At 50.8% G+C, this 20,816-nt stretch overlaps 1 protein-coding gene across 1 annotated transcript in view; it reads right to left on the bottom strand.

Annotated features, from left to right (window-relative positions):
• LOC116974676 (ciliogenesis and planar polarity effector 1-like) overlaps positions 1 to 20,816 on the bottom strand; it is a 105,963-nt gene that overhangs the window by 75,222 nt on the left and 9,925 nt on the right. Inside the window, exons 4-8 of the mRNA XM_033023393.1 lie at positions 12,994 to 13,108; positions 7,582 to 7,717; positions 4,869 to 4,988; positions 2,790 to 3,022; positions 2,522 to 2,628 (exon numbers count right to left, since the gene is read on the bottom strand). Of these exons, the coding sequence (XP_032879284.1) occupies positions 2,522 to 2,628; positions 2,790 to 3,022; positions 4,869 to 4,988; positions 7,582 to 7,717; positions 12,994 to 13,108 (711 nt within the window). The remainder of the gene's footprint in view (positions 1 to 2,521; positions 2,629 to 2,789; positions 3,023 to 4,868; positions 4,989 to 7,581; positions 7,718 to 12,993; positions 13,109 to 20,816) is intronic.

The raw sequence follows: 20,816 nt of genomic DNA, 5'->3' as shown, positions 1-20,816 counted from the left end.
ATATTAATGTTTTTACAAAATTCCCCATTCTCTCTGCTGCCCCCGCTGGCGGCAGGGGGAGGGACTATAAAACCAGGAAGTGTCGTGCCTCACAGTCTCTGCCAGACCCAGGACGCGAGAGGGTCACGGCTCACGGCTCTCTGAGCTGCCAATAACACTGCAGGCACGTCTATTCCAAGGTAAGTCCCCTCGATGCGGCTGTAAAGTGGCTGCAGCCCTTTTAAAAAGTTTGTGTTCACAAATGAATTTTGGTTGTCGGGTGTCTGCAGCCCAATTGTTTGCCTAGCCTTTTTTTTTTAACAAGTTTGTGTTCACAAAGTGAATTTTGGTTGTCGGGTGTCTGCAGCCCAATTGTTTGCCTCGCCTTTTTTTTTTTAACAAGTTTGTGTTCACAAAATGAATATTGGTTGTCTGGTGGCTGCAGCCCAATTGTTTGCCTTGGCTTGGCTTTTAAAATCGTTGCAACAGTTGAATGCCTGCCCAAGCACCCATACGGCCCACAATGTCTATACTAGCCCTCTGGAAACCAGTACCTTCGGCCCGCAACACCCCTACTAGCGCAACAGACAGCCCCCCCCTGCCCCACTGGCGAGCAGTATTGGAATTGGTGGAGAGGTGGAATATTGCGTTGGTGATCAGCGTTGGTGACCATGTGATGCTAGGACCCAACGGGTCCCACTTAGTCTAGTTGTTTCTGTAATGGGGTGACCAGAACTACACGTAATATTCCAAATACAGCCTAACCAAAGATCTATAAAGCTGTATCCTGCTCAATGGCTTGACTTATTAAAGCAAGCATACCACATGCCTTCATTACCACTATTTACTTGCACAGCCATTTTCAGAGAGTTATGGATGAGGACCCCAAGATTCCTCTGCACATCAATGCTGTTAAGAGTCTAATCATTACTTTCCTATTTTCCCCTTATATTCGACCTCTCAAAGTGCAACACCTTACACTAGCTCGGATTAAACTCCATCTGCAATTTCTCCACCCATTTCTGTAGCTGATCTATATCCTGCTGTATATGTTGACAGCCTTCCTCAGCCTGCGACCCCAGCAATCTTAGTGTCATCTGCACACTTACTATGCAACCCATCTATGTTTATATATAATCACAAACAGCAGAGGACCCAGTACAGATCCCTGCGGAACTCCACTGGTCACAGACCTCAAGCCTGAATATTATCCTTCCACCACAATCCTGTCTTCTATCAGTAAGCCAGTTCAGAATCCATATGACCAAGTCACTGTTAATCCCATGCATGTAACTCTTCTGGATCAGCCTGTCATGAGGGACTTTATCAAATGCCTCAATAACATGCCAAAATGTAACAAGCTCAGAGGGTGGTGGGTGTACGGAACGAGCTGCCAGGATTTTTAGTTTTTAATTTTAGGTTTAGAGATACAGAATGGAACAGGCCCATCGGCCCATCGAGTCTATGCTGACAATCCATCACATGTACACTTGTTCGATCCCAAACCCTTTTACAGAAGCCAATTAACCTATACAACTGCATGTCTTTTCAATGTGAGAGCAAATTGGAGTACCCGGAGAAAACCCACGGGGAGAATGTGCAAACTCCGTGTAGACAGCACCCGTGGTCAGGATGGAACCCGGTTCTCTAGCGCTTACGGCAGCAACTCTACCGTGGCGCCAGCGTGCCACCCTATAAGTATAAGCATAAGTATCTTATGGTCTGAACGAAATTTCGTGCCTGCAGTCATACATAGAATAAAATAACAAAAACACACAATAAACACAAATTTAACATCCACCACAGTGTGTCCGTCCACCAGGCACCTCCTCACTGTGATGGAAGGCAAAAGTCCTTGTCTCTTCCCTCCATGTTCTCCCTCTGCGTTGAGGCGATCCAGGCTTCCGATGTTGTGACCCCGCCGGGTGATGGTAAGTAAGTCCCGCGGCTGAATCCGAGCTCCGCGAGCGGGCCGGTTCAAACTCCGCGACCCGGGGCGGTCGAAGCTGCCGAAGCTGCCGCCCTCCAGCCCAGCGGACGAAGCTGTTGTTGCAGGAGCTCCGGAAAAACAGGTCACCAACCTGTGACCTGCGGGCTCCTGACGATGTCGTCCACTGGGCCTGCGGCCAAGCCTCCGAGGCTCCGAATGTTATTGTACCTATTGTTCACCACTAGAGGCACTAGTGGAGGCGGGTACAATAATAGTTAAACAATATTTGGACAGGTACATGGATAGGAAAGGTTTAGAACAACATGGGCAAAATTAGGCACACTGGACTGGTTTGGTTAGGCAACCAGCTCAGCAAGAATGGGTTGGGCCGAAGGGCCGGGTTATATAGTTCACTCACCCACACCATCATGGATGTATCAGCAAGCAGACATCCTGACATGTCACAGTATATGGTCACTGGTACACACACACACGTGTTCACCAACACACATACACTACAGTGGGCAAAGGGCCAGTGAACAGCATATTAGTAATACATTTACACACTCGTGTTCACCAACACACGTTCACTACAGCGAGCAAACACCGTACCTGATGCAGCGTTCCACCTGTTCAAACCAATGCAGCCTCACAGTGGTCAGCACCAGAGCTTCCCCAGAGATGAAGGCAAAACAGGCCAGGCAGCAGTCGCCCAGCACCTGCACACAAATATATCAGTTTATGTGATAGCAGCACAATTAGTTCACTCGGCCCATTACGTCTACTCCGCCATTCAATTATGGCAAGTCCATCTTTCCCTCTCAACCCCATTCTCCTGCCTTCTCCCCATAACCCATAAGAGCAGTGATCCAGGACTCACCTCATCGGCGACAAAGACGGCATGGACAGCACTCTCCATGTCTTCACCCTGGGGAAGACTGGCCTGGCCATCAGGCAGCACCTCCGCCCACCGTCCACCCAGCCGGGCTCCGGGGACCGACGGCAGATCCTGCTCCTCCAGGCTCTCCCAAAGGAACGCCGCTCCTACCTGAGCGAGCAGGAGAACCCGCTTTCCATCGTTGGACACAAACAAGGACAGCTTCACAGTGGAGTCTGGCAGAGAGGGAGAGGAGGGGTCAGAGAGGCGTGGAGTCACACAGCACGGAAACAGCCCTTCAGCCCAGCTCATCCATGCTGGTCAATATGTCCCATCCCATCTTTAGGAAGGAGATGAGGAGGAATTTCTTCAGTCGGAGGGTGGTGAATCTGTGGAATTCATTGCCGCAGCCGTCCATAGGGGCCTTCAATGGATAATTATAAGGCAGAGATTGACTGATTCTTGATTAGTACGGGTGTCGGGGTTTATGGGAAGAAGGCAGGAGAATATGATTAGGTGAGATAGATCAGCCATGATTGAACGGCAGAGTAGAGTTGATGGGCCGAATGACCCAATCCTGCTCCAATCACTTATGAACATGAACTCATCTAAGCTATATGCCTGTGCCTGTCCTATATCCCACTCACCCTTTCCCATGTGTGTCCAAGTGTCTGTTAAATATTAGTATTGTACATACAACATAGAACAGGTACAGGTCCTCAGCCTACAATATCTGTGCTGAACATGTTGCAGTGATTCCCTCTGCCTCAACTACCTCCTGTAGCAGCTCGTTCCATACACCCACCAGCCTCTGTATGAAAACATTATCCCTCAGGTTCCTATTAAACCTTTCCCTCTTCATCTTAAACCTATGTCCTCTGGTTCTTGATTCCCCGACTCTGGGTGAAAGACTCTGTGCATTCACCCAATCTATTCCCCTCATGATTTTATACACCTCTATAAGATCACCTCCTGTGCTGTAAAGAATAAGGTTCTAGCCTGCTCAACCTCTCCCTGTTAAATTCTGTTGTTAAAGATAAGACTCAACATTAAATTCTTTAATGTTGAGTCTTATCTTTATTTGTGTGCTGCATGGCAAGTCAAATTTCACTACACCAATTGGTGTATGTGAAAATAAATGTCCTTTGTCCTTTGTCCTCCCTGTAGCTCAGGCCCTTGAGTTCTGGCAACATTCTCACAAATCTTCTCTGCACTCTTCAATTTAACAATAGGAAATATATTGTCAAGCTTGCAAGGGTTCAGAGAAGATTTACGAGGATGTTGCCAGGACTAGAGGGTGTGAGCTATAGGGAGAGGTTGATTAGGCTGGGTCTCTATTCCTTGGAGCGCAGGAGGATGAGGGGTGATCTTATAGAGGTGTACAAAATCATGAGAGGAATAGATCGGGTGGATGCATAGACCCTCTTGCCCAGAGTAGGGGAATCGAGGACCAGAGGATATATGTTCAAGGTGAAGGGGAAAAGATTTAATAGGAATCTGAGGGATAACCTTTTGACACAAAGGGTGGTAGGTGTATGGGACAAGCTGCCAGAGGAGGTAGTTGAAGCTGAGACTTTTTAGAAACATTTTAGAAACAGTTAGACAGGTACATGGATAGCACACGTTTGGAGTGATATGGACCAAGAGCAGGCAGGTGGGACTAGTGTAGGGATTGGAGGGATGTGGACCAAGCGTAGGCAGGTGGGACTAGTGTAGCTGGGACATGTTGGTCGGTGAGGGCAAGTTAGGCCGAAGGGCCTGTATCAGTCAATGACTCTATGACATCCATCCTCTAGCAGGGTGACTAAAACTGAACACAATACTCCAAAAGTGGCCTCACCAACTTCTTGTACAACTGTAACATAACATCCCAACTTTTGTACTCAAAACCCTGACTGAAGACCAACGTGCCATCCCTGCCCCCCAACATCTCCCCCACCCCTACCTCTGCCCCCTGCCCCATCCTGACCCTCACTCTCTGCCTATCCCCATCCTGTCACCCCCCACCTCCACCCCACACATCACCCGGCAATGTTTCGGGGTCTTTGTCCCACCCAGGCGAAGCCCCCGCTATGGACTTACTCTGGGCAGCCGCTGCCAAGGCGCTCACTCCTTCCACTGCCCCCACCGTCTTCAAACAGTCGGCATCCTTCCTCCATAGGAAGAGTTCCCCTGTGGTCAGCACTCCAGCCAGCCACGAACCTGCACCGTGCAGGGACAGAGAGAGTTGAGTTTAGTTTAGAGACAAAGAGACAATCATGCCCCGACCTCCACCATTCTTAGGCCCAGTCTGGTGTAGATTTAGTTAAGAGATACAGCACGGAAACAGGCCCTTCAGCCCACCGAGCCTCTCACACTAACACTCTCCTACACAAACTGGGAACAATTCTATACTTATATCAAGCCAATTAACCAACAAATTGAGAATAGAATAGAATGCCTTTTATTGTCATTCAAACAGACAAGGTTTGAACGAAATTTCATTCCTGTAGTCCTGACATTACAAAAGAAAACCAAGACACACACTTAACACAATTTACACAAGCATCCATCATAGTGAATCTCCCCAACACCTCCTCACTGTGATGGAAGGCAAAAGTCTTATCTCTTCTCCCGCGGTCCAGCAGTCCAACTGTAGCGTCGAGGAGACAGGGGCTCACGATGTTAAAGCCCCCGGCGGGCGATGGTAAGTCCCGTGGCCGTTTAAGCCGCGCCCGGCAATGTTAGACCCCGCTCTGAGTCATTTAAACCCTGTGATTCCGGCGGGAGAAGTTGCTGTTGCGGGAGCTCCGAAAAGCGGTCTCCCACCAGGGACCTGCGAGCTCCTGATGTTCCTGTCCACCGGGCCTGCGGCCGGAGCCTCCGAAGCTCCGAAGTTGGGTTACAGCTGCGCGCCACCACAGCTCTCCCCGCTCCGAAGCCGGCCAGCTCCGCAATGGCGAGTCCGCAGGCTCCGCGACTGGAGCCCTCAGGTTGGTTCCGGTTGGAGGCCGCTGCCGGCTCCACGATGTTAGGCCTAACGACACCGGAGACCCGACATGGAAAAAGTCGGGTCCCCGTACAAGGAAGAGATTAAACGGATTCCCCCACCCCCAACATATACACAGCTAAAAAAATAATAAAAATTAAAACAAAAACATACATCTAACGGGACAAAAATTTTAAAAAGACAGACGGACTGCAGTCGAGCCGCTGCCGTTAGGCGCTGCCACACTCCAGCCTCCAGAAATCTGTATGTCTTTGGAGTGTGGGAGAAAACCAGAGCTTCCCGAAGAAAACCCACACAGGTCATGGGGAACGTACAAACTCCGAACAGACAGCACCCTTAGTCATGATCAAACCCGGGTCTCTGGCGCCGTAAGGCAGCAGGTTTACCGCTGCGCCACTCAAGAGAGGGAGCGACTGTGAGAGAGCAGGGTCACTGGGCAGATCCATGTGTGCACACACACAGTTCTGTGCTCACTCCTGTATCTGTACAGCCAGGCTGTTCACGGGATCACCAACACGTTCCACACAGACGCCACCAGCATTGGTGCTACAGTGGGCAGTGAAGGAGACTCAAGGAACTGCAGATGCTGCAATCTGGAGCTCAGCACAAAGTCCTGGTGGAACTCAGCGGGCCAGGCAGCATCTGTGGAGAGAAGGATTGGGTGACGATTCGGGTTGAGACCCTTCTTCAGCCCTGAGATCAGAGTCTCGACCCGAAACGTCACCCATTCCTTCTCTCCAGAGATGCTGCCTGTCCCGCTGAGTTACTCCAGCTTTTTGTGTCTATCTTTTTTTTAAACCAGCATCTGCAGTTTCTTCTAGCATTAACACAAGAGACTTTGAAAGATACAGCACAAAAACAGGCCCTGCTCCCCACTGAGTCCACACCAACCGTCGATCACCCATTCATACTTGTTCTATGTTATCCCACTTTCTCATCCACTCCCTACACATTAGGGGCATTTTACAGAGGGGCAATTAACCTGCACGTGTTTGGGATGTGGGAGGAAAACGGAGCACCCGGAGGAAACACCCACGCCGTCACTATTGCAGTCATTGCCCCGAAAAGCACTGGAGAAAAGTGTGGGAGTGCAGGTTCCAACTACCCTGTCCTGGTGCTACAGGAGGTGGCTGGAAAAGCACATGAGCAGTGTGGGAGCAGAGCAGGACCAGCGCAGGATGTGACAGGAGTAGTGCAGGAGGTGAAAGGAGCAGTGCAGGTGACAGCAGCAGTGCAGGGCCGCAGGAGTAGTGAACGACTATCACTGAGCAGCTTCCACTCCTGGATGGTCAACATGGAGACAAGACGATCGTAACTCCATCATTCTTGGGACCAATCTGGTGTAGGTTTAGTTTAGAGAAACTGCGGAAACAGGCCCTTCAGCCCACCGAGCCCGCGTCCACCAGCGATCCAAGCACATTAACACTTATCCTACACGCACTAGTGACAATTCACATTTACCAAGCCAATTAACCTACAAACCTGTACGTCTTTGGAGTGTGGGAGGAAACGGGGGATCCTGGAGAAAACCCATGTGGTCGTGGGGAGAACGTACAAACTCCATACAGACAGCACCCGTAGTCAGGATGGAACCTGGGTCTCCGGCGCTGTAAGGCACCATGTCCACCGCTGCGCCACCATTAAGGGTTAATTCTTGTCACGTGTGGTGAGGTACAGTGGAAAGTTAGGGTCTGCATGGTGCTGTCCATACAGACCAGATGCTCCCTACAGACACAGTGAGGTGCAGGGCAGGTCAGTAGATGGAGGGAGGGGTGGGGGAGGGGGGGGGGTGAGTGAAGGGAGTACCGTTGGCAGAGGTGGTCACACTGAGCACGTTCTTCAGCAGGGGCTGCAGCTTGCCGATCTTCCGCTGGGTCCGGCCCGTCGACAGACTGAGCACACACAGCCGCTGCACGTCCGACAGCAGAATCGCCTCCTTCTCCTGTAGCGGGACAGGTACATGCAGTGGTGTACAACACACATACACAAATACAGGCAGCAGTGTACAACACACAGGTACACAAATACAGGCAGCAGTGTACAACACACACACATCCACAGGTACACAAATACAGGCAGCAGTGTACAGCACACACAGGTGCATGCAGTGGTGTACAACACACACAGGTACCAAAATACAGGCAGCAGTGTACAACACACACACACACTGGTACACAAATACAGGCAGCAGTGTACAACACACACAGGTACATGCAGTGGTGTACAACACACACAGGCACACAAATACAGGCAGCAGTGTACAACACACACACACACAAGTACATGCAGTGGTGGACAACACACACATTTACACAAATACATGCAGTGGTGTACAACACACACACACACACACAAGTACATACAGTGGTGTACAACACACACAGGTACACAAATACAGGCAGCAGTGCACAACACACACACAAACAGGTACACAAATACAGGCAGCAGTGTACAACACACACACACACACACAGGTACATAAATACAGGCAGCAGGTCACAACACACACACAAACAGGTACGTAAATACAGGCAGCAGTGTACAACACACACACACACACACACAGGTACGTGCAGTGGTGTACAACACACACAGGTGCACAAATACAGGCATCAGTGTACAAGGCACACAGGTACACAAATACAGACAGTAGTGCACAATACACACACACACACACGTACATGCAGTGGTGGACAACACACAAAGGTCCACATATACAGGCAGCACTGTACAACACTGTGAGACCAGGACATCCGAGATGTCCTCATTCTTGAGGGAATGGGAACCTCTTCCAACATAGATGAGGCTCTCACTCGTGTCTCCTCGGTACCCCGCAGTTCCGCCTTGCTCTCCCTCCCCCTAATCACAACAGAGACAGAGTCCCCCTTAGCTCTTATCTTCCACCCCATCAGCCGTCCCATACAACACATAATCTTCCAACATTTTTGCCACCTCCAACGGGATCCCACCTCTAGTCACATCTTCCCATCTCACCCCTTTCTGCCACCCACAGACCATCCCCTCCACAACTCCCTGGTTAACTCAACCCTTCACACCCAAACCACCCCCGCCCCAACTACCTTCCCCAGCAACCGCAGAAGATGGAACACCTGTCCTTATACCTCCTCCCTCGACTGTCCAGGGACCCCAACAGTCCTTTCAGGTTAGGCAGAGGTTCACTTACACCTCCTTCAACCCCATCTACTGTATCTGTTGTTCAAGATGTGGACTCCTATACATCGGCGAGACCAAACGCAGACTGGGCGATCGTTTCGCTGAACACCTTCGCCTGGACCTATCTGATCTCCCGGTGGCTAAACACTTTAATTCCCTTTTCCATTCCCAACCTGACCTTTCTGTCCTAGATCTCCATTGTCAGAGTGAGGTTAAACATAAATTGGAGGAACAGCATCTCATATTTCACTTGGGCAGCTTACAGCCCAGTGGTATGAATATTGATTTCTCTAAATTCAAGTAACCCCTGCATTCCCTCTCTCTCGATCCCTCCCCCACTCAAGTCACTTAGTTCTCCAAGAGCATTTCATTCTCACCTAGCAAACAGCTAACAGTGGCTTGTTTCCCTTATCATAAGTAACTTTTTTGCATATAACCATATAACAATTACAGCACGGAAACAGGCCATCTCGGCCCTTCTAGTCCGTGCCGAACACTTACTCTCATCTAGTCCCATCTACCTGCACTCAGACCATAACCCTCCATTCCTTTCCCGTCCATATACCTATCCAATTTATTTTTAAATTATAAAAACAAACCTGCCATCACCACTTCCACTGGGAGCTCATTCCACACTGCTACCACTCTCTGAGTAAAGAAGTTCCCCCTCATGTTGCCCCTAAACTTTTGTCCCTTAATTCTCAAATCATGTCCTCTTGTTTGAATCTTCCCTACTCTCAATGGAAAAAGCTTGTCCATGTCAACTCTGTCTATCCCTCTCATCATTTTAAAGACCTCTATCAAGTCCCCCCTTAACCTTCTGCGCTCCAAAGAATAAATACCTAACTTGTTCAACCTTTCTCTGTAACTTAGGTGCTGAAACCCAGGCAACATTCTAGTAAATCTCCTCTATATTCTCTCTATTTTGTTGACATCTTTCCTATAATTTGGCGACCAGAATTGTACACCATACTCCAGAATTGGCCTCACCAATGCCTTGTACAATTTTAACATTACATCCCAACTTCTATACTCAATGCTCTGATTTATAAAGGCCAGCACACCAAAAGCTTTCTTTACCACCCTATCTACATGAGATGCCACATTCAGGGAACTATGCACAGTTATTCCTATATCCCTCTGTTCAACTGCATTCCTCAATTCGCTACCATTTACCATGTACGTCCTATTTTGATTTGTCCTGCCAAGATGTAGCACCTCACACTTATCTGCATTAAACTCCATCTGCCATCTTTCAACCCACTCTTCTTATCTTTTATTCATTTATTCTATATCTCTCCACATCATCGTCTATATCTCGTTTCCCTTTCTCGTGACTTTCGGTCTCAAGAAGGTCCTCGACCCGAAACGTCACCCATTCCTTCTCTTCCGCTGAGGTACTCCAGCATTCTGTGTCCATCTTCAGTGTACATCACACACAGGTACACAAATACAGGCAGCAGTGTACAACACACACGGGTACACAAATACAGGTTCAGTGTACAACACACACAGGTACACAAATGCAGGCAGCAGTGTACAACACACACAGGTACACAAATACAGGTACAGTGTACAACACACACAGGTACACAAATACAGGTTCAGTGTAAAACACACAGTCCCCTGCAGGTAACATCGCAGGTAGACCGGTCGACCCATCATTAGTCTGATCGAGATGAGGGTGATGGGGGGGGGGAGAGTGATGGAGGAGAGATGAGGGTGATGGGGGGAGGATGATGGAGGAGAGATGGGGTTGATAGAGGGGATTGATGGAGGGAAGGGTGATGGAGGGGAGGGTGATGGAGGGAACGGTGATGGAGGTGAGAGTGATGGAGGGGAGGGTGATGGAGGGGAGGGTGATGGAGGGAACGGTGATGGAGGGGAGGGTGATGGAGGGGAGGGTGATGGAGGGGAGGGTGATGGAGGGGAGGGTGATGGAGGGGAGGGTGATGGAGGGGAGGGTGATGGAGGGGAGGGTGATGGAGGAGAGATGAGGTTGATAGAGGGGATTGATGGAGGGAAGAGTGATGGAGGGGGGTGATGGAGGGGAGGGTGATGGAGGGGAGGGTGATGGATGAGAGACGAGGGTGACGGAGGAGAGATGAGGGTGATGGAGGGGACGGTGATGGAGGGGGGTGATGGAGGGGGGGGGGGGGGCGGGAAGTGATGGAAGGGAGGTGAGTGAATGAAATGGTGTTGGAGGGGAGAAGGTACCAAGAAACTTGGAACTGCAGATCTGATCTTGAGGAAAGCACAAAGTGCTGGAAGAACTCAGCAGGTCAGGCAGCCTCTGTGGAGGGGTGGTTGGGTGACATTTTAGGAGTAGGGGGCAAAAAGCTGGCCAAGAGGATACAGGAGAGGGGGTGATTGGGAAATGGGTGGAGGAAGGAGATAAAATAAATGGAGCTAAAAGGATAGAAACATAGAAACATAGAAATTAGGTGCAGGAGTAGGCCATTCGGCCCTTCGAGCCTGCACCGCCATTCAATATGATCATGGCTGATCATCCAACTCAGTATCCCGTACCTGCCTTCTCTCCATACCCTCTGATCCCCTTAGCCACAAGGGCCACATCTAACTCCCTCTTAAATATAGCCAATGAACTGGCCTCGACTACCCTCTGTGGCAGGGAGTTCCAGAGATTCACCACTCTCTGTGTGAAAAAAGTTCTTCTCATCTCGGTTTTAAAGGATTTCCCCCTTATCCTTAAGCTGTGACCCCTTGTCCTGGACTTCCCCAACATCGGGAGCAATCTTCCTGCATCTAGCCTGTCCAACCCCTTAAGAATTTTGTAAGTTTCTATAAGATCCCCTCTCAATCTCCTAAATTCTAGAGAGTATAAACCAAGTCTATCCAGTCTTTCTTCATAAGACAGTCCTGACATCCCAGGAATCAGTCTGGTGAACCTTCTCTGCACTCCCTCTATGGCAATAATGTCCTTCCTCAGATTTGGAGACCAAAACTGTACGCAATACTCCAGGTGTGGTCTCACCAAGACCCTGTACAACTGCAGTAGAACCTCCCTGCTCCTATACTCAAATCCTTTTGCTATGAAAGCTAACATACCATTCGCTTTCTTCACTGCCTGCTGCACCTGCATGCCCACTTTCAATGACTGGTGTACCATGACACCCAGGTCTCGCTGCATCTCCCCTTTTCCTAGTCGGCCACCATTTAGATAATAGTCTGCTTTCCTGTTTTTGCCACCAAAATGGATAACCTCACATTTATCCACATTATACTGCATCTGCCAAACATTTGCCCACTCACCCAGCCTATCCAAGTCACCTTGCAGTCTCCTAGCATCCTCCTCACAACTAACACTGCCCCCCAGCTTAGTGTCATCCGCAAACTTGGAGATATTGCCTTCAATTCCCTCATCCAGATCATTAATATATATTGTAAATAGCTGGGGTCCCAGCACTGAGCCTTGCGGTACCCCACTAGTCACTGCCTGCCATTGTGAAAAGGACCCGTTTACTCCTACTCTTTGCTTCCTGTTTGCCAGCCAGTTCTCTATCCACATCAATACTGAACCCCCAATGCCGTGTGCTTTAAGTTTGTAAACTAATCTCTTATGTGGGACCTTGTCGAAAGCCTTCTGGAAGTCCAGATACACCACATCCACTGGTTCTCCCCTATCCACGCTACTAGTTACATCCTCGAAAAATTCTATAAGATTCGTCAGACATGATTTACCTTTTGTAAATCCATGCTGACTTTGTCCAATGATTTCACCACTTTCCAAATGTGCTGCTATCCCATCTTTAATAACTGACTCTAGCAGTTTCCCCACTACCGATGTTAGACTAACTGGTCTGTAATTCCCCGTTTTCTCTCTCCCTCCCTTCTTAAAAAGTGGGGTTACGTTTGCTACCCGCCAATCCTCAGGATGAGATGAGGAGAGGAGTGAAATGTGAAGTTGGGGGAGGGATTTTTGGTGGATGGGAATGGGGATTGGGAGAATGGGAGGTGTTGGGAGAGTGGGAGGTGGGTGTGGACTCGGGTGGTGTGTGGCAATAGGGTGCTGGGACTGCTTACCTGGCCAATCCAGTACAGTCGGGGCCAAGGCTGTTTGTGCTTGGTGCTACTGGACAGAAGCACCTCTAGTCTCAGGTTCATGGTGAGGGAGGAGATGGTCCCTCCGTCAGAAGCTCTGCAACACAACACAGACCAGTCACACAACACCTCTCCACATTGAGAGGCTGCTCAGTGCACACATCACACTGCCCCGCTGACTGCCATGGTCTGCACACCTCTCAGGAGTGTTTCACTGTCGCATGTACCAACAACGGAACGATGACATTCTTACCTGCTGTAGCACATGTATGAGGCCTGGAAACATAATACTCATACATAATATATAATTAACAAAAACATTCCATTAATAACCCCAATTCTAGTGCAAAAAAGCCCAATGTCCCCAGTGAAAGCAAAGACCAAGCATCATCCACAGTCTGGTTAGTAGACACAAGGAACTGCAGGTGCTGGTTTTCCAAAACAGATAGAGTGCTGGAGTAACTCAGTGGGTCACGCAGCATCTCTGGATAACATGAATAGGTGACGTTTCAGTTCAGGACCCTTCTTCAGTTTTAGTTAGAGTTGTGTAGTGTTCAGGAGCCCGATGGTTGTTGGGAAGAAGCTGCTCCTAAACCTGGTGGTCACGGTTCTTAGACTCCTGTACCTTCTTCCCGATGGTAACAGCGAGATGAGTATGTGGTCAGGGTGTTGTAAGTATATTTTTGAAGCAGCACCTCCTGTAGATCCCCTCAATGGTGGGGAGGTCAGCACCCGTGATGGACTGAGCAGTGTCCAGCACTCTCTGTAGATCTCTTCGATGGTGGGAAGGTCAGTACAAGTGATGGACACTGAAGGCCAAGGAACTGCCAGTGAGGTTCAGTAACATGTTACACAGGTTACACATGGTTGACAAGTTTGCTGAATGAAAGATACAGCATGGAAACAGACCTTTCGGCCCACTGTGTCCATGAAGGAATGTACCTCCTTCTGCACATAGAAAATAGGTGCAGGAGGAGGCCATTCAGCCCTTCATGCCAGCACCGCCATTCATTGTGCTCATGGCTGATCGTCCCCGATCAATAACCCGTGCCTGCCTTCTCCCCATATCCCTTGATTCCACTAGCCCCTAGAGCTCTATCTAACTCTCTCTTAAATCCATCCAGTGATTTGGCCTCCACTGCCCTCTGTGGCAGGGAATTCCACAAATTCACAACTCTCTGGGTGAAAAAGTTTTTTCTCACCTCAGTTTTAAATGGCCTCCCTATGATCTGGACACTGATGTTATCCCACTTTCTAATTTTCTCCCTATGCACTAAGGACCATTTACAGGGGCCAGTTAAACTGCAAACCTGCACGTCTTTAGGATGTGGGAGGAAACCGGAGCACCCGGAGGAAACCCATGTCGTCACAGGGAGAACGTGCAAACTCCACACGGACAGCAGCCGAGTCAGGATGGATCCCTAGGTCTCTGGCGCTGTGAGGTATCCTGTCCTCTCACAGACTGACGGCTGGCTTTAAATGCTGACCACAGGGCAGGAGTCCTTGATTCACGCTATTCATTCTCTTTCTGGAAGTCGGTGTCCAGATCAGCATTGACTACCCAGCCCTAACTGAATTTGAGAATGTGGCAGAGAATTGCCTTCTTGAGCAGAGAATGTAGAACAACACAGTCTCTCAGTCTGAAGGTAGACAAAAGTGCTGGAGAAACTCAGCGGGTGCGGCAGCATCTATGTAGCAAAGGAAATAGGCAATGCTTCGAGCCGAAACCCTTCTTCAGACTGATGCAAGGGTGGGGGGGGGAAGAAAGGAAGAGGAAGAGCCAGAGGGCTGAGGGAGAGCTGAGAAGCTGAGAAGGGGAGGACACAGCAAGGGCTACCGGAAGTTGGAGAATTCAATGTTTATGCCCAAGGGAAATATGAGGTGCTGCTCCTCCAGTTTCCGGTGATGCTCACTCTGGTCATGGAGGAGGCCCAGGAACGAAAGGTCGGATTCAGAACGGAAGGAGGAGTTGAAGTGCTGAACCACAGGGAGATCAGGTTGGTCAATGCGGACCGAGCCGAGGTGTTCGGCGAAACGATTTTTGAGGAAATGTGAGGAGTCAAACGGATAGTTATTAAGGGTAAGGACCAACTCCGCTAGGCGGAGGAGAGCATCTGTAGACGGGGATTGGATGGTTCTCCGGTCGAGGAAGAACCAGAGGGGTTTGAGACCCTCCTGGTGGGGGATGTAGCTGTAGAGTGACTGGACGTCCATGGTGAAGATGAGGGGATGGGGGCCTAGAGAATGGAATGCCCATAGACGACAGAGAGTGTCTGAGGTATTTTGAACCTATGTCGGGAGGGATTTAACCAGGGGGGATAGGATGGAGTCGAGGTATGTGGAAATAAGTTCGGTAGGGCACCAACAGGCAGAGATAATGGGTCTACCAGGATAGTCAGGTTTGTAGATTTTGGGGAGAAGGTAAAATTGGGGCGTGCGGGGCTGGGGAACGCGATGAGGTTGGATGCTTGGGGCGGCAGGGAGACGGAGTTGATGAAGTCGGTGATGGTGCTAGAGATAGTGGCCTGGTGCTCTCAGTCTGAAGAACGGTTTCAACCCAAAATGTCACCCATGGCTTTTCTGACCCGCTGAGTTACTCTAGCATTTTGTGTCTATCTTTGGTGTATACCAGCATCTGCAGTTCTTTCTTACACATAGAACAACCCAGCACAGCAACAGGTCCTTCAGCCCACAATACCTGTGCCGAACACAATGCGAAGACCAACTCACATGATCCAGATCCCTCCATTCCCTCCATATCATGTGCCTATCCAAAAGTCTTCAACATCAATCTTGTATCTGCCTCCACCACCACCCCTGGCAGCACGTTCCAGATCCCCACCACCCTCTGTGTAAAATAACTTGCCCCTCTCACCCTCAAGCTGTGCCCTCGGCTATTTAATATTTCCATCCTGAGGAAAAAGGTTTTGACGGTCTAGCCTATCTGGGCGGCAGTGGCATGGAGGCAGCACAGTGACACAGCGGTAGAGTTGCTGCCTTACAGCAACACAGGCCCGGGTTCAATCCTGACCTCGGCTGCTGTCTGTACAGAGTTTGTATATTCTCCTCGTCACCACCTGGTTTTTCTCCGGATGCTCCAGTTCCCTCCCACAATCCCAAGATGTACAGGTTTGCACGCTAATTGGCTAACGTGTAGGATAGTGCTTGTGTACTGGTCGGCTGGTCACTGGTAGGCACGGGCTCGGTGGGCCGATGGGCCTGTTTCCATGCTGTATTTCTAAAGCCTAAAGTAAACTCTCATTATTTTATATACTTCTATCAGGTCTTCCCTCAGCCCCCGAAGCTCCAGAGATAACAATGCAAGACTTGTTCAGCCTCTCCCTGTAGCCAATAATCAGGTAGCATTCTGGTAAAGGTGCAGTAGAGAACTGCAGATACTGGTTTACTCCAAAGGTAGAGACAAAATGTTGGAGTAACTCAGCGGGACCGGCGGCATCTCGGGAGAGAAGGAATGGGTGACGTTTTGGGTCGAGCCCCTTCTTCAGACTGAGAGTCAGGGGAGAGGGAGGCTAGAGATATGTAGGTGTAAGGTGTGAAATGATATGAGATATGTAATGTGTTAAAAACGACAGATCAAAGGTAAATCTACTCTGCTCCCTCTCCAAAGCCTCAGCATCCTTCCTGTAACGGGGCGATCAGAACTGCACGCAGTACAAATGCGGTTGAACCCAAGTCCTATGGAGCTGCATCATGACTCCTGGACTTGAACTCAACGCCCTGATCTATGAATGATCTATCAAGCACACCATCTGCCTTCTTTACCACTCTATCTACTTGTGTCATCACTTTCCTGTAGTTATCAGCAGCACCTCCGACACAGTCATCGTGAGGGAAGGGGCTTTAGACCCAGCAATGATGATGGACTGTGGTATATTTCCCAGTCAGGCTGGTTCGAAACCTGGATGGGACCAGTGGCGGCACGAAGGAGCAGCGGGTAGTGCTGCTGCCTCACAGCGCCAGTGACCCGGGTTCCATACCGACCTCAGGGGCTGTCTGCGTAGAGTTTGGGGAGTTGGAATTGGGCATTTGGATGCTGGGGAAGTCCAGAACAAGGGGTCACAGTTTAAGGATAAGGGGAAATTTTTTAGGACCAAGATGAGAAAAACATTTTTCACACAGAGAGTGGTGAATCTCTGGAATTCTCTGCCACAGAATGTAGTTGAGGCCAGTTCATTAGCTATATTTAAGAGGAGTTAGATGTGGCCCATGTGGCTAAAGGGACCAAGGGGTATGGAGAGAAGGCAGGTACAGGATACTGAGTTGGATGATCAGCCATGATCATATTGAATGGCGGTGCAGGCTCGAAGGGCCGAATGGCCTACACCTGCACCTATTTTCTATGTTCCCAAGTGTCCTTCCACATACCAAGGATGTGCGGGTTTGTAGGTTAATTGGCCCTCTGTAAATTGCCCCCTGGTTTGTAGGGAGTGGATGAGAAAGTGGGATAATGTGCTGTGTGTAGGGGTGTGGTGGGCACTGTGTGTAGGGGTGTGGTGGGCACTGTGTGTAGGGGTGTGGTGGGCACTGTGTGTAGGGGTGTGGTGGGCACTGTGTGTAGGGGTGTGGTGGGCACTGTGTGTAGGGGTGTGGTGGGCATTGTGTGTAGGGGTGTGGTGGGCACTGTGTGTAGGGGTGTGGTGGGCACTGTGTGTAGGGGTGTGGTGGGCACTGTGTGTAGGGGGTGTGGTGGGCACTGTGTGTAGGTGGGCACTGTGTGTAGGGTGGGCACTGTGTGTAGGGGATGTGGTGGGCACTGTTTAGGGAGTGTGGTGGGCACTGTGTGTAGGTGGGCACTGTGTGTAGGGGGTGTGATGGGTACTGTGTGTAGGGGTGTGGTGGGCACTGTGTGTAGGGGGTGTGGTGGGCACCGTGTGCAGGGGTGTGGTGGGCACTGTGTGTAGGGGGTGTGGTGGGCACCGTGTGTAGGGGTGTGGTGGGCACTGTGTGTAGGGGTGTGGTGGGCACTGTGTGTAGGGGGTGTGGTGGGCACTGTGTAAGGGTGTAGTGGGCACTGCGTGTAGGGGGTGTGATGGGTACTGTGTGTAGGGGGTGTGGTGGGCACTGTGTGTAGGGGGTGTGGTGGGCACTGTGTAAGGGTGTAGTGGGCACTGCGTGTAGGGGGTGTGATGGGTACTGTGTGTAGGGGGTGTGGTGGGCACTGTGTGTAGGGGGTGTGGTGGGCACTGTGTGTAGGGGGTGTGGTGGGCACTGTGTGTAGGGGGTGTGGTGGGCACTGTGTGTAGGGGTGTGGTGGGCACTGTGTGTAGGGGGTGTGGTGGGCACCGTGTGCAGGGGTGTGGTGGGCACTGTGTGTAGGGGTGTGGTGGGCACTGTGTGTAGGGGGTGTGGTGGGCACTGTGTGTAGGGGGTGTGGTGGGCACTGTGTGTAGGGGTGTGGTGGGCACTGTGTGTAGGTGGGCACTGTGTGTAGGGGGTGTGGTGGGCACTGTGTGTAGGGTGGGCACTGTGTGTAGCAGATGTGGTGGGCACTCTGTTTAGGGAGTGTGGTTGGCACTGTGTGCAGGGGTGTAGTGGGCACCCTGTGTAAGGGGTGTGGTGGGCACCGTGAGTCGGTGCTGAGGGAGTAGGTGGTGGTGGGGGTGGGCTGCCAGTCACACTGCTCCTGATTCCTGGCATGGTGACAACTCCTTGACCATGGTCGGAGCTGCCTGTCCAGGCAATCGTACACTCCGAATATTGGACAGCACAGAACCAACAGCTGACCAAGACATCTTCCAGAAGTAGTCCCACCTGCCTGTATGGCTCATAGCCCTCTAAACATGTCTTGTCCATGTACCTGTCCAAGTTTCCATTAAATCTGTTGTATTGTACCTGATTCAACTACATCCCCTGGCAGCTCGTTCCATATACCCACCACCCTCTGTGTGAAAAAAAAGTTGCCCCTATTAAATCTTGCCCCCCTCACCTTACACCCCTGCCCTCTGATTCTGGACCCTGGGGAACAAACTGTGGTCACCCGGCTTCCCTGTGCTACCCACATATTTGTCCCTGGTCCACCAAGCACTCCTACCTCTCTGGACATTACCGACTATCATCGCCCTCTGCTCTCACTCCTTGATGTGGGGTCTCGACCCAGAACGCCAGCCATTCCTTCCCCTTCACAAACCTCTACTCGGCCCACTGAGTTTCTCCAGAGGATGGTATGTTGCTCCAGATTCAAGCTTCTGCAGTCTCTGTGTCTGCACCTTATCCATGGCCTTCTGCTTTTATAAACCTACGTTAGGTCTCCCCTTAGCCTCCTAGGCTCCAGGGAAAACAGCCCCAGCCTATTCTGAATAGACCGAATACAATACAATACAATACAACAATACAATTCAATTTATTGTCATTTGGACCCCTTGAGGTCCAAACGAAATGCCGTTTCTGCAGCCATACATTACAAACAAATAGACACAAGACACAACATAATTTACATAAACATCCATCACATTGCTGTGATGGAAGGCCAAAAAAAACTTATCTCTCCACTGCACTCCCCCCCCCCCCCCCGATGTCAGAGTCAAAGTCAAAGCCCCCGGCGGGCGATGGCGAATTGTCCCGTGGCCATTTAAGCCACGCCGGGTGATGCAAGGTCGCACACCGGGTCTTGGTGTTAGAGCCCCCGGCGCGCGCTCGCAGAGTCCCGCGGCCATTCCAAGCCGCGCGGGGCGGTGCTGTAAGGCCCCGCTCCAGGTGCTCTTCAACCCCGCAACTCGGGCGGGGGAAGTCGCCGTTGCGGAAGCCCGGAAAAGCGGTCTCCCTCCAGGGACCCGCGGGCTCCCGGTGTCACTGTCTGCCAGACCCGCAGTTGCAGCCACCGAATCTCCGGGGGTCGGGCCGCAGCAGCGTCCACCACAGCTCCACCCGCTCTGGACTCGGCCAGCTCCGCGACGGTGAGGTGAGTTCGGCACCACAGCCCCCGGTCTTCCTGTTGGAGGCCGCTCCTCGTTGCAGCCCCAACGACAACGGAGACCCGACAAAGAAAAGGTCAGGTCTCCCGTCTTTCCAAACTAAAGAGGGTGCAGCCTTATGCTCCTTGTAATTCTCAAGTCTGCTCCCGGCAACATCCTTGTTCATGTTTTCTGCAGCCAATCTAGTTTAATTATGCGTGCCAACCACAACTGGGCGGCACAGTGGCAGATCCACTCTACCACCAATTCTGATGCTCAGTGCTGGTACAGTTGCTGCCTCACAGCGCCAGAGACACAGGTTCAATCCTGACCTCGACTGCTGTCTGTGTGGAGTTTCCTCGTTGTCCTGCTAAAATATACTAAAGGGTGATTGATGATCAGTGCAGACTGGGTGGGATGAAGGACCCATCTTTCAAGACAACTGCATACAGTACTCCAAATGCTGTGTGATTTACAGCAGGGCAGCCCAATCCTTGTAATCAGTGCCCCAGTCCGATGAAGGCAGGCGTGTGCCCAGGATCTGCTGTGTGCAGGCATTTGTCAATGAGCTCCAATGGAACGTTGTGCAACCAGATCCCACCTTGCGATGGAGGGAGGCTCAGTGGTGGAGCAGCTGAGGACGGCTGGGCCCAGGATACTGCCTGGGAACCTCACGATGCAGCTTTATAAAGCATTGGGTTAGGCCGCACTTGGAGTATTGTGCGCAGATCTGGTCGCCCTATTACAGGGAGGGTGTGGAGGCTTTGGACAAGGTGCAGAGGAGATGTCTGGTTTGGGGGTAGGAGCTACAGGGAGAGGTTGGATAGTCTGCAGCATCGGAGGATGTGGGAAGACCTGACAGTAGATACAATTATGAGGCATAGGGTGGACAGT

Source organism: Amblyraja radiata, chromosome 6 (assembly GCF_010909765.2).
Source record: "Amblyraja radiata isolate CabotCenter1 chromosome 6, sAmbRad1.1.pri, whole genome shotgun sequence".
Taxonomy (NCBI): domain Eukaryota; kingdom Metazoa; phylum Chordata; class Chondrichthyes; order Rajiformes; family Rajidae; genus Amblyraja; species Amblyraja radiata.
The sequence above is the reverse complement of the archived record's forward strand: the minus strand, read 5'-3'. Positions and strand labels throughout refer to the sequence as shown.